Source organism: Cicer arietinum, chromosome 6 (assembly GCF_000331145.2).
Source record: "Cicer arietinum cultivar CDC Frontier isolate Library 1 chromosome 6, Cicar.CDCFrontier_v2.0, whole genome shotgun sequence".
Lineage (NCBI taxonomy): Eukaryota > Viridiplantae > Streptophyta > Magnoliopsida > Fabales > Fabaceae > Cicer > Cicer arietinum.
In genome coordinates this window covers 45,828,179-45,842,575 of record NC_021165.2, presented here as the reverse complement: position 1 = coordinate 45,842,575, position 14,397 = coordinate 45,828,179, and the positions used below count along the sequence as shown (strand labels likewise).

General features: G+C 32.7%; 1 protein-coding gene across 1 annotated transcript; it reads right to left on the bottom strand.

Annotated features, from left to right (window-relative positions):
* Positions 1-343: 343 nt before the first annotated feature.
* On the bottom strand, positions 344-4,490 carry LOC101515461 (cation/H(+) antiporter 2-like). The gene is made up of 3 exons (XM_027335738.2): positions 4,333-4,490; positions 2,216-3,209; positions 344-1,611 (listed from the first exon to the last, which is right to left on the bottom strand). The coding sequence occupies exons 1-3, from the start codon at positions 4,483-4,485 to the stop codon at positions 401-403; spliced, it is 2,358 nt and encodes a 785-aa protein (XP_027191539.1). The 5' UTR covers positions 4,486-4,490; the 3' UTR covers positions 344-400.
* Between the last annotated feature and the right edge of the window lie 9,907 nt (positions 4,491-14,397).

Sequence of the window (14,397 nt, the reverse complement as noted above, 5' to 3'; positions counted from 1 at the left end):
CTCTTTCGGCTGTAGTTTGTGGGATATAATGTGAGAAAATCCAAAAATTTCATGACTGTGATAAGGACTTGATGTGGTGGCTTATATTGAATATGGTTTAATGTTGATAAAGTTTTATATGCAAGTTTTAAGGAAAGTTGTTACAAGGTTTGGGAGAAAATTGATTGAAGGAGATTAGGCAATTTTTTACCTCACGAAGTATGGAATCTTGAACTCAAATTGTAAAATGTGGTACCATCTACAAAAAATAACATATATGCATAGTTTAAGAACATGTTTAGAATTTCATTTTTATTTAAAAAAATGTTAAAGAACAAAAAATATTTCCTCTATACACCCTATGTTCAAATAACACTAAGTACATAAAAAAAATTCTAATGTTAATAATGTACATGACTAACTAATCATGTGTTAGACCTTTTTTAACATCTCGATGTTGTTGAATGACCAAAACTGATCCATGAATATCAAATTCTGAAGAAGCTAAAACATCACCAACTGTTCCAAGTTCTGGACACTCTTCCCAATCACTCATACCTATTGTTAATGAACTACAATTAATTCCTCTACCACCCTTTCCTACTATAAACAATGAGTACATATCCCCAATCTCTTTCAAAGATTCAACTGTTTGTGTTCCATCCTTCACAAAATTTTCCACATATCCAATTTGACCTGAAGTCACATACCGGTTATAGAAATCAACCATGAATGTATTATCAATCTCATTCACAGTCTCTTCCGCCGACAACGACATTAAAATTTCTTTTTCCTCAAATTGTACTACTCTTTCAATCTGTTCATTTTCCTGCGGCGAAGAAGAAGGAGCCAATAAAAATCTAATGATTGTCAAGTTAATGCGAGGGCATTCGGAGATGCGTACACTCCAAGCAATAGCTTCACGATCATCCGGACCTCCAAAGAAAAGTGTTGCAACATTTTGCATATCCTCTGATGCAGTTAGTTCTGAGAAACCAGAGGCCTTAGTAAGTCCTCTTTCTATAATAACACCTACAGAACAAGGAGCATGTCTAAGAATCTTCTGATTCGTAGTCCTTATACCTTCTTTTCCACTTTCTAGTTTTCCATCGATGCGTTGATGCTTGTGAAACGGAAGTAAAATAATCGATACTTGAAGATCTTCTGCTTCATTACAAACATCTTCATACAAACTTTTAAAAGAAGAAACTGCTCTTTTTTGGTGGACTAAAATTTTTGTGTCTGCAGTGAAGGCATCTAAGGCATTATTAATGTCCACCACATCATTGCTACCATAGTCGTCGTCGTCGCTAAGATCGGCGTCTTCTTTTTCATGGTATAATAAGTTGGTCTTGATCCTCTTCACAAGCTCTACTAAGTGCATTAAATAAGTGGTGGAAAATGAAGTTCTAGAACCATGTATTGCTAATATTGTGGAAAATATTGCAGATACTTGACGAGGATCGTACACACAAGCCAAAGTTCGAAGCTCGTCTTCCTCCATCTTTTGTGGTTCAATTGCAGTATGGTTGGTTGAAAACATTTTCTCTTCCCCTCTTGCTAGAAAAGCCACAATTATTCCTGATATTATTGTGTTCAATACAATTGATACTAGTAACACATTGTAAGCTTCTGTTTCAAATGTCTGTAAATGTAAAATCATAGAAGAAAATGAAAACAATTAGTACACTATTTGAGATAAATCTAATTATTCTTCACTTTAAGTAAAAGATGACATGCAATTAGTTTTTGGTTTTTAACATTTCTGTTTTATTGGAGGTAATCCTTTTATACTATAATTTAATTATATACACATCAGATATATCTAAAATCATTATATTAAATTGAAATTGCAGTTGCAATTATTCGGCAAATCTTTATATTGCAGAAAAATACGGCCTAAATTGCAATTATAATGTTGTTACATAGACTTCAATTGTGATTGCGAATCGTAATATTATGTTTGCAATTGTGATTGCGAACTGCAATTTAAAATCATGTTCGAAATAACTATAAAATTTATAAATTAATAAAAATATTAGTTCATTAAAAAATAGCAATTTCCTAATTATCCTAATTTAATAAATTTATAGATTCATCCCTAAATTTATTTTGAAAAGAGATAAAGAAAAAAAAAAAAAAAGAGAAACAAAAACCAAAATCCATGCCAAGAGAAAGAATTATCTAAATTATCTAATTTTGTTTAGTTCAAAATATCAAGCCAAAGAAAATATACTCACAATTACATGCTTTGCTGCTGCACCAATGAATAGCAAATCAGCATAACCTCTAGTGTTCAATATGAAACCAATAAAAATTCCTTCACTAGTTGGAATATGAAGGTAACGACAAATTATGAGAGTGCCACCAAGTTTGCTTCCAATGCTCAACAAAATCAATATAGCTAAATTCGTTGTTCGATCCAAGCTCTTAAAGACATTTATGAGGTCACATTGTAAACCCAAATACCCAAAATATACCGGAAGTACAAAGTTATATATTGAATAACCAAGTTTATGTAACAATGTTCTAGCTGTTTTACCTTCCTTAGGAAACAACAAACCAATGATAAAACAACTAATAATGCTATTGTAACCCATAATTTCAATAATCATTGAGCTAGTTAGAAGCAAAAATAGTATGAACAGTAACTCAGGGGCTTTTAGGTACTTTTGGTTTCTATTTCTTCCATTTAACCAAACGGCTAAATTCTTGTTTATTAAAACAACAAGAATAGTAACAATGGTACAATAAAAACCATATGAAATGTGGTTTTCTTTTGTCCAACTAACCGCCACGTTAAACAACAACACACATCCCATTTCGGTAATCAACGCCGAAGACACCGCGATTCGGCCAACGTTCGACGCCGCAAACCTTAATTCTGAGGACAAACGAATAACCATGGGGGAGCTTGTGTATGATACAACTAACATAATGATTATGGAAAAATAATACATGGAAGTACTATTGGTATCTAATTCTTGATACAAATAAAAGGAAACTGATAGGCCAAAAATACCACCAGTTAGTGCACCTCCACATGCTACCAAAGTGACCATACGAAGATGGTGCATTATGTAGTGAATATTCATCTCCAAGCCAAATAAAAACATGAAGTTTATGCGACAGAAGAAAGACACAACTTCATAGTAATTTATGGAACTGGCCGGAAAGAATGTTTTTTTTATATACGGAATATGAGACATTGGTCCTAATACCAACCCAGCCTGTTGAGTTCAACATTACAATGTATCAGTAATTAATTAATTAAAAATGAAAATTATATTTAATGGAAATAATGTTAAGAGTATTTACTTACCTCTCGGCTAAACTTCTGAACACAATATTTATATGCGGTGTGTAGTATTCACTTACAAGCCGATTTGTCGATTTTTTGGAGTTCTCATAGACTCAACTTAAATTCTAAGATGGTAAAACCAAAGATCCATTTGGCTGCTTGTTATTAAGTAGTCACTCGAGTCACGCTGAGATGAAGTGTTTTGAAATATTCTCTCTACAAGCAACAAGTTGGTTTTGGGGTTGTATTAGGCCGCCTGATCTAAATTAACTTGGCTCTAATACCATATTAGAATTTGGGTTGAGTCTAACGCAATCCCACAAAATCGACTTATGTGAAAACTACACATTATTTATAAATATTTTGTTAGACGTTATTTCATTAATGTGAGACTCAACAAATAATTTAAAAAAGGAAAAAATGCATTGACCTCTCCGGAGGTTTCTTTAAAGGACACTCAGACTCCCTCCAGTATTTTAAAAATACATTTATCTTCCTTGCATTCATTAAAAAAAGTAATGGCAAATATTTTTTTTTTCACATTTAATTTTTTATACGTCATTCACTTACTTTTTTATATGGCATTCACCGATAAGACACTATGATGCACACTTTAGTTGTGCCATTAGAAACAAAATTATACATTTTCAAATTGCAAATATCATATGAATGTCCGTAATTTTGAAAATTAAAGTAAAAACTCTAATTATGTTATATAGTGAACAACATGAGAATGTGTAAGTGTCACGAAAGAAATGGTAGATGTGGCTTTTTTAGTGATCGTAGGAGAGGTAAATTCCTTTTTGAAAATTAGAGAGTATGTGTGTGTTATTTAAAGATGAGTATCTGAGTATGTGAGTGTTATTTCCCCTTTAAAAAATGTTCTTGATCTTTCGATTTTAATGGAAAGAGGTCTTAGTAAAGATTGAAGATTGTCGAGAGATGAGTAAAATATAATTTATAGTTGTTGGAGGTAAATCACTTGATTTGTAAATAAATTAGAATGAAGTAAAAGATTAAAAAAAAAAAATTAAAGGTGAATGATTGATTACCAGGATTTGTGCTATGGGTCCAGGTTGGCCCACGGTCCTAAGGACAACGTTGAAGAAATGTGATACAACAAGAATGCAAGACACTTGCATGCCCATTGAGCTTAAAGGGTTAATCAGATCATCGTTACAAAACATTGAGTGAGTGGCATCCATGGTGTTTCTTGTGTGTTGCGCAAATATCAATAAAATTAGAGAAGCAATTAATATGAAATTCTAAGTTCTAAGTTCTAATTTTTTTTTTTTTTTTTTTTGCATACAACGATGTTGAAGTCCGTATTTCTGATCCTAAATTACAGGTAAAAGAAGACTTTTAACAAATTATATACCCTTTCTACCCTTTTCTCCTATACTTTAGCTAAAGTTTACAACTAATTGCAATCTTTATAATATTTGTTTAAGTAATTGTGCTATATCAGTTAATTACTTAATTTTAATAAAAATGCTTGGAGTATCACAACGACGAATAGCTTTCAACCAATACACGCATAAAGTAAAATGAAAATTTTAAAATTTTTAGTTTGATAGAAAACAACTCGTGTTATATACATTGTGCATATGCAATTATCCTGTGCAGCTGTAACCTTAGTATATGTCTAGGTAGGGTCTCAAATCTTTTTATTAAATCTTTATGTTACTGTGTTGTGATTTATTAATTTTAGGAATTTAAATTGTTTAAAAATTATTTGAAATGATTGATTTAATAATTTTAATAACTCATTAGTGTTTAATTTAATATATTAAATTTTCAGAAATATGACCACTTGTATGAATCATGTCAAATACAATACTTATTTTGATAGTGAAATTTCTATGGTAATGACTAACTACGTTGTATTGAACATAACATAAAAATAAAGTAATACTTTTAGTTGGTTTTGCAATATAAATTCTTAGAAAAATCAAACAAGCAAAACATGTTTATTGGGAGATACTCACTTGTGTTGTATTTTATAGTTGGTTTTGCAATATAAACTCTTAGAAAAATCAAACAAGTAAAACATGTTTATAGGGAGATACTCGCTTGTGTTGTATTTTATAGATTATGCTTCTATGGCTTGATGTCATCGATCCAGAATTGCACTTAGTATTTGACTCACTTATGTTGTATTATTTTTATATTTATGAATGAATGTTTATTATTTATTTTATGAGTGTTGATACTAAAACAAGATATTTGTTAGTATAGAATGATTATCTTAAAAGTAAAATTGTGATATGACATACGATTTTAGATAAATTTTTATCTATAAATATAACTGAATGTATGAATGTAGTTAAATTTTATAAGAAAAAATATTTATATTAAAAAAAATAAAAAAGGAATAATTATTAATTGTAACAAGTTTGTGAAAATCAAATTATATACATCTATAAGATAATTGTAATTTGTGTGGTGATACATGTTAATCAATTGTCATGAATTCTGACTAGACTTGTGGTTGTAATTTCTAGTTTTATAATTGATGTATTTTATGAGTAGAATAATTTTTATGAATAGAATTGTGATTGTTGTTTTATTATCGTTGAAATGTATATTTGAGTCTAATATTTAAAGGTGACATGCTATATGTAGATCTTTTCTTGTTACATAAATTAGCATCATGTAGACTTGATATATGTGAAAGGACTACAATTTATTTTACTAATTTTTTTAATGATTAAAAATGCTCTCTTTTATTAAGGATCCAATTTGATAAGAATAGATAATAGCCTAAAAAAAATCTTTAAGATGATCCTAATGCATATGCACATAATTAAGATCAAGGGTTATCTAGTCACTTATAAATTATAAAAAAATAAATTAAATAAAATAGTTGGTTGGATTGGGGCACCGACATAATTTGAATGTCAATCTTGTCATGTAATGTTCTTGCATTTTAATATTATCTAATTTAAAAAATAAAATAAATATATTTATAGTATATCTAATAAAAAATGTGTATTTAAGAAGACTCTACCAGTAAAAATAATAGATTTAACGATTCTGCATTATAAAAAAAAATGCAATAATAGGCGAAGAAAAATATTTTAAAACTCAATTAAAAGAAATAAAAATAAAACTTGTCATTTTTTTCGTGACAAATGTTAAATATATTTAGACTAAAATTAACATATTTCACTCCTCCCAAACTACCTTATCCATCCTTAAAATTTATGGTTAAATATCAGTAATACAAAATTGCATTTTAGCTGTCATTTTCAACGTCGGCCCCCGACACCGACGCTACCTAGCGATTGTGTAGTGTCGGTCTAGCCGACGCTAAGGTAACAAATTTTGTTTTTCAATTTTATCAATTAACGTCGGAGTAGCTGACGCTAAGTAAAATAAGGCAGATGCAAGTTTGTTTATTTAATTTTTTATTTTAATATGTAGCATCGGAGTGGCCGACGCTAGTTTATTTTTAAATTTTCAATATTATTTGTAAAATTAGATTGAGCCCTTAGATTGTAAAATTAATAACATATTAGTGAGCCTTTATCTCACACTTCGTCATCGTCACTATGAACCCTACATTTTGAACTCATCACCGATTCTCAACCCTCTCAACGTCGTGAATATTGTCGCATCAACGGTTCCATCACGTCACCCACTCGGTACCCTAGCTATCAAACTCGTCCCCCTCTCGAACCCGTGACCCTCTCGAATCCGTCACCGTCACTCTCAGAGTCGCCGTTCAGTGTCGCCGTCTCACGCTCGTCTATGGTCGATTCTCAATGTAAGTGTCACCGTCTCACTCTTAGTGTAGCCGTTTAGATTTTATGGCATTTCAATTGTGTATTCTTGTTTAGGTTTTATGGCACTTCAGAGGTTTTATGGCATTTCAGTGTAGCCGTTTAGGTTTTCTATCGTTTAGCTGTTTGGCCAAATCAATTTGTACTCTTCGCCCTGACATTGTAGGAGCACAATAGTAGAATCAATTTGTATTCTTGTGTATTTGTTTGTATTCTTTGCCCTGGCCAGTAGTAGAATCATTTAACAGTGACAAGCATTATAGGATTAGTCAATAGAAACATAAAAATAAGAACAAACCTAAACAAGATATGAATTTAATTTAGATGATTTTGTGATGTAAGTGACAGGTTTAACAGTGACAAGCATAATAATATTTTAGATCAAATTACCCCTACAAACTAACAATGGAATACTTGATCCATTGATAAACAGTGACAGGTTTAATACTTGATCCATTGATAGATTTAATACTTGATCCATTGATAAAATTGTTAGGTTCTTAGGATGACAACTAGTTGGAGGGTAGAAAGTTTTAAGAGTAATGAGGTTGTTTACCAAAAAAAGATTACTCCTGAGTCCCAAGCTGTTGAAGTTTGAGTTTTTTTGTATCATTATTCAGGGAACAATGGAATATCTTAATAAATTTCACTTATTTTGGAAGTTTACTGTAGGTTGCTCTTATAGTCTCTTGATGAGACTAACTAAGAATGTGCATGATATATGTTTAGGGAACTATTACTTTCTTCATCGCTATATCAATGGTTCTGTTGTGTTTAATGATATTTTCTATTTTTGAATGCAGAGCATTAAAAAATCTGAATGCCCCCAAAGAGCTTGAACCTGAAGATAGGAAGTCATCTGTAAATGTCAACCTCATAATGAGGAATGAGAACTATCGTGTGAGTTTTCTATTTGAATTATTTGGTCTGTCTTTGTCATATTTACTTTGAAACTCAATTCAGGTCCTTTGTTATGTATTGTTATTATTAGTAGTAGTAGTATTACTTATTATATAAAATCACACATTTCCAATGTATAATTCACAAGTGCACCTTGTCTCACCAACAGGAACCAAAAAAGAGCCAAGCTTCATTTCAGGGAGTGGGAAGAACACTTGGGAGAAGCTCCACTTCAACCGCACCAAAGCCAAATGTTGCTTCCACAACGCCCCCACCTCAGCTTTGCCCCCTTCTGCTGGTCTGGTGGTTGATCAGTCACTGCCATCAACTTCAATACAACTCAGATTAGCGGATGGAATCCGATTGATATCACATTTCAATTATCACCACACAATCGGTGACATACGTGACTTCATTGATGCGTCTAGACCTGGGGGTCGGCAGAATTATCAACTTTAGGTGATGGGTTTCCCCCCAAAGGTTTTACTTGATCAAACACAAACTATAGAGCAAGCAGGATTGGCAAATTCAGTTGTGATGCTAAAGTTTTAGAAAACTTCTGCTTCAAAGTCTTATTCCATTACTTATATATGTTGCATAGAAATGATGAACAAAAACAAATAGGAAAATTATGTGGTCTTGAGGGGATATCTTATTTTTGTGACTCAAGCTTTATCATAAACTATATTTGCTTTAGGATTAGTTAGTGGCTTACCTTTGGACTTAATTATGTGTTATGATATGATTGTGTTGTATCTCCATACTAGTTGGGCCTAATGGCTGGATTTGATATTTGTATTGATTAGTTCTTTAAAGTGTACAATAATCCTCATATTTGTCATTTGTGCACTAAAGATTGCTAATTGTCAGTCATTTTCGTTTAGATCTTATAACATAACATTTTGGTTTTCAAATTAGTCTTAAATATTGAATACTTAAAAATAATTGGTTCTTAAAGATTTAATTAATTTTAGGTATTGGACTTTTAAAAACAAATTTAAACAGGGTAATCCCTTTATGTGAATTATTTATGAAAATTCTTTACATTACAAATCAACCAAAAAATAATATGATTTCATTTACACCAAGAGTCCTAGAAGAACAATCCCTTTACTATACACGTATTGGTGTAAGTTAGTATGTTATCTATATCTTTACTTGTTTGTTTAATTTATTTTAGAAACTTGATCATATATTACGTTGTTAATTTATTCCATTTATTAGGGAACATTTAAAAAATAAATAGGAAGTACAAACCCAACTTGGCGAAACAAGTGAAGAAAGTTCTAAAGAGGTAGATGGAGGGATAATACTTAAGTTATGGACTAAATCTTCAGAGGGTCGCACTCGTGGTCGAGTTTATGGTACAGGAGACTTGTCTATTAACGTCCAACATGGGTGTGTATCGCTTACACAACATTCCAAGAATCCTTCTAATTCTATGACTGGGATGTCTTTAGAAGCGGAGAGGGCAGTTAGAATTGGAGCTGAACAAATTGCTCAAGATGTAGTGGCCCAAGCTCAAGTGGCTACTAAGGTCGCCAAAGAGGCTAGGGAGCGTTCAAAGAAGTTAGAGAATGATTTTGATGCATTAAAGCAATTTTTTGGAGATAAAATTGACGCTTTGCACCGTCAATCAGCTGGTGGATCATCTACTGCGAGTCATCCTCCTTCGCATCCTCATTACGGTCATAATTTGGACGACCTGTCGCTGGACAAACCTTAATGTCATAGTTATGCTTACTTTTTGTAGTAATTGGTTGACAATTATGTATTAAGTAACTTTGTTAAAGTTGTTATTTGATACTATGTTATTATTTTGTAGTTTTAGAACACATGATACTTTGTTAAGTTATTTAATACTATGGTGCGTTTGTTATGTTGTCAATGCAATGACTTTTAATGTTTCTTAGCTATCAATTATTTTATTAAAAAAATAAAAATTAAGCAGGGGCAGAAAAAAAATAAATAAAAAACCAAATAAATTTAAATGTAGCGTCGGCTTTGTTCGACGCTAATAATTTCATGACTTTTCAAGTTTGACCACTAGCATCGGCCAAACCGGCGCTATTTACAAATAAAATTGACATTTATTTTACTATAGCGTTGGCCGGGCGGATGCTAGCTATTTTGTTGACTACAGTTTGTTGACTTTAGCGTCAGCAACCGACGTAAATATTTTTTCCCAGCTGACGTGTCAACTGACATAATTAGCGTTAGATGTTTCAATTTTGTTGATAGCGTCGGGTTAGCGTAGGCCTGGCTGAGGCTAATATAGCGTCAGATGATGTTTGGTTGACACTGTGTATTAGCTTCGATCGTTTTAGCCTAGGCCCGACACCGACGCTAATCTGACGCTAAATCAACGTTAGCGTCGGCTTTTTGGTCTATTAACGTCGGCTTGTGGCCGACGCTAAATCCTGTTTTTCTAGTAGTGTATATTTTTAATTTCTATAAACTTTTAAAAATTTATTTTAGTCACTAATTTTTTTTTAAAACTTTTAGTCTTTTCAATATATTTCGTGAAGATGTTTTATTTTGTATAAAATCAAAATATATTTAGATTTTTTTCGAAATACAATTAAATTTTATAGATACACTTTATGTATTATGATATAAGTTCTTTTTTGCATAAATATAAGCTCTAAATTCAATTTCTAAATCATTTCTTTAATTATTTTGTTTTCTTAAGATAAAAATACATATTTAAATTTCTTGCGAACGAAATGCTTATAATATTCTAAATCTCTATAAAGTAATTATTCAAAAGATACACATGATCATTGACTTAAAGTTGGGACTAAAACTGACAACAAATATTTTTGGACTAAAAAAATCTATTAACATAACAATCTCATTTTAAACCATTAATCACAAATGAAACATCAAATTAAACATTTTTAAGGATTCTATGAATACTTCTTGAAGTGTGATTTAATTTTTATCACCAATGCATAAAATACTGGAGAGTGTCGTGCTTGTTGATAGTTCACCCGAACGATCGACATTGGAGAGTGTCATTGTAAGACCCATAGTTTTAAATTCTAATTTATGTATTTTGGTATTGAACTCTGAGGCTTTTTAGCCAAGTTATTGATATTTTGTGAGTTTAATGCCCAAAAATATCTTTTGATGCCCCGATTAAAATTATTCGTCGATAAATAAATTAGATTAAGTACGGTGAATCTTTTGTCGAATAATAATTTATTTATATTAAGAAGAATTTAATACCGAGCTGTTTTGTTAAAAATATCTCGGGTTGCTGAAAATTGTATCTGTCAATTGAGTTGCGACGAGAGTAGATATTTTTATCAAAATGGTTTGAGAAGTGATGGGAGGTGAGGTGGAAAGGATGATTTTTATAAATATCTAAAATATCTAGATATTTAGATATTGGTTTGGTTTAATTAAGATTTATATATATAAGTGATATATATATATATATATATATATATGTGAGAAGAAAGAAAAGGAAAAGGAAAGAAAATATGAGAAGAAAGAAAAGGAAAGGAAAGAAAATGGAAGAAAGGAAAAACAAAGGAAAAGGAAAATGAAAGAAAAGAAAAAGGAAAGAAAACAGAACGTCTTCTTCCTTCTCCCTTCATTTTGTTGCTTCCTTTTGCTTCAAGAAAGGAAACCCAAGGCTTGGTGGTTTAGAAAACAAAGATTCCTCAGCTTCATTCTTCTGGTTTGATTCGAAAACGAAGAAAAATGGTGTTAGGGGTTTCAAAACCGTCAAACACAAACCCTTACTTTTCTTCTATTTTGCGAAGAGATAGAAGGGAAAATTGTTCATCTCCCCGCTACGGTGCTAATGAAACAACTTTGGAAGCGACGACGCGAGTGGAGATTTTATCGGAATTTATCGTGGTACCGTAATCGCTCGTTAAAGCTATCGTTAAGGTAAGGGCTCCTTCCAAACTTTTAGTTTGCATATAGAGACTTATTTGTGTGTGTGGAAAATAAATTTGTTGGGTTTGAAGTGTAGATTTGGGGAAAATGAATTTAATGCTTTTATGGGTGAAAGTTTTGAGTTGGGTTTTTGGTGAAATTGATGAGTGTTTTCATGGAAAAGGAATTTGATTCATCTATGTGTGTTGTTGAGGAAAATAAATTTGATGTGTTTGAGTTGTGGTTTGTGAAAATTAGTTTGGCATGTGTTATGTTTGAGTTTTGTGGAAATTTATGGTGATTGACGATTGAACTTGGTGTGGATTTTGTGGTTTTTGAATTCATCGAATTTAATGTAAATTGTGGATTAAATTTGATGTGTGTGGTGGAAAATAAATGTTTGAGTATTCTTTGTGTGGAATTTGAAAATCGTTAGAGTTAAATGAGTATTAAAAATGGGGAATCTTTTAATATCTGCATTTACTTAATGATTGTTGGGAAAATTGTTAGAGTTAAATGATTATTAAAAATGGGGAATCTTTTAATGTATGCATTTACTTAATGATTGTCATGGATAGAGTCAGAGTATGCTCATGCATTTCATTGTACATGGCGACCGGATGGGCCATGGTGATAGTGGTGACTGGATGGGCCACGATATGATGTCATGTGATTTAGTGGTTCATCTTATCCTTGCGGGGATTGTCGTGTCGTGTAAGGTCTGTGATAGACTGCACATTTTTGGTAAATCGTGTTGACCCATGATAGGTGGCACCTCGGTAAATAGTACTTCGGCCTGTGAATGATGGTACATTTACGATTTATGTTTTTAGTAAATCGTGTTGACCCGTGATAGGTAGCACCTCGGTAATTTAGTACTTCGGCATGTACTAAATTTAGTACAATTATGATTTACGGCCCTTCGAGGAGGCTTTTGGTTTGGAATTCCGAGTCCATGCATTTTGGCATATACGCATTGCATTAGGGTGCTTGGCACGCGAGTCATGTTTGATTCAAGATTATGATTGAGTGTTGGAACTCAAGTTGTCATTGCGATTGTGCTATAATTGCTAAGTGTGAATGTTTTGGATTTGTGTGTAAGTGTGATTGATTGCAAAACCTTTTCGAAACTCAAATTGTCATTGTGATTGTGCTATAATTGCTAAGTGTGATTGTTTGGATTTGTGTGTAAGTGTTGATTGATTTCCAAACCCTTTTAAAAGCTGAATTTTGCTGTTTTTTTTGCTGTTTTCTGATGTGTATTCGAATACAGAAGGTTGTATTTGAATACAGACATGCTGTTTTTGCTGTTGACTTCTGAAACAGCCTTGTATTCGAATACAAAGATGTTGTATTCGAATACGACAGTGTAGTTTTGTTTAAAACTTCATTTTTCAACTCTGTTTATGCGTGTTTGGCATGTGGAAACTTTTTCAAGGTGCATGCTAAGTTGAAAGGTTATTTTATGCATTGAAATCTAAATGTTATATGTTAATTGTTAATTTCGGTTGGTGACCCTTTACAATTATTGTGGAAATCTGGGTTTTGCCCTCATATGAGAACCAGGATCTTCCCACCGGTTAGTACCCTATAGATGGGAAGGTAGTTGGACACACCTGACTGGAGCTGTGTCAGGAGGATCTTGCGAGGCGCGTGGAGATCACCCGAGTTGTAAAGTTTTTTGAGTCATGATCAGATTAGACGGTTGTATTGGGACTAAAGGTCTTTCTTTTGTGGATGTATTTACTGTATGTTGGAAGATTGTACATATACCCATATTGTCAGCTAGACTTTTATTTTGATGGGTCCATGTAGCACTTATTGATGTGACGTGGGGAAGTTAAGATTCTTTGGCAGTGCTAATGTACAGGTGTCTGCCAAGAATACCTCAGCGGTATGAGCTATGTCTGATAGGACTCATAGCTCCGGTGCATTTTGCTGTTTTAAATACTTTGGATTTTTATTTCAAACTATTTCCGTTGCTTGAAAATACACTCGCGCTATTAAAAATCGGGGTGTTACAGTCATGCTTGCTGATAGCTACCAAGAGGAAGGCATAATGGTGACTAGGTCTGGGCAAAAAATCCAAACCGACCCAAAACCGCCTAATACGCATGGCCCGTGTGCAAATGGGCGGGTAAAATCGGGTCAATGGGTTTGACGGAAAAAGTCAATAGATTCAAAAGTATATGGGCGGGCGGGTGCAGGTGAAATATTTTAGGCCGTCGGTAACCGAACCCGCCTAAACCAAAAATGTACTGCTCCCGTTTGGCCCAAATCCATTACAAATGGGAGGAGACTGGCCCATTCACAACAAGAATACATTGATTTTGTGAGGGCCAAAAACTCTCACAAAGGGGGGGAAACAGCCACATAGTAGACTTTTGTGGTGACCTTAGACAGCCACAAATAAGGTGGTCACAAACCTTTGTGGTGGCCAAAACGGCTACAAATTGTGAAAAATACGTTGCCATTTGTGAGGACAAAAGTCGTCAGAAAGTCCTGCTTTTGTGAGGTCTTAGGCCGCCACAAATGACTCCT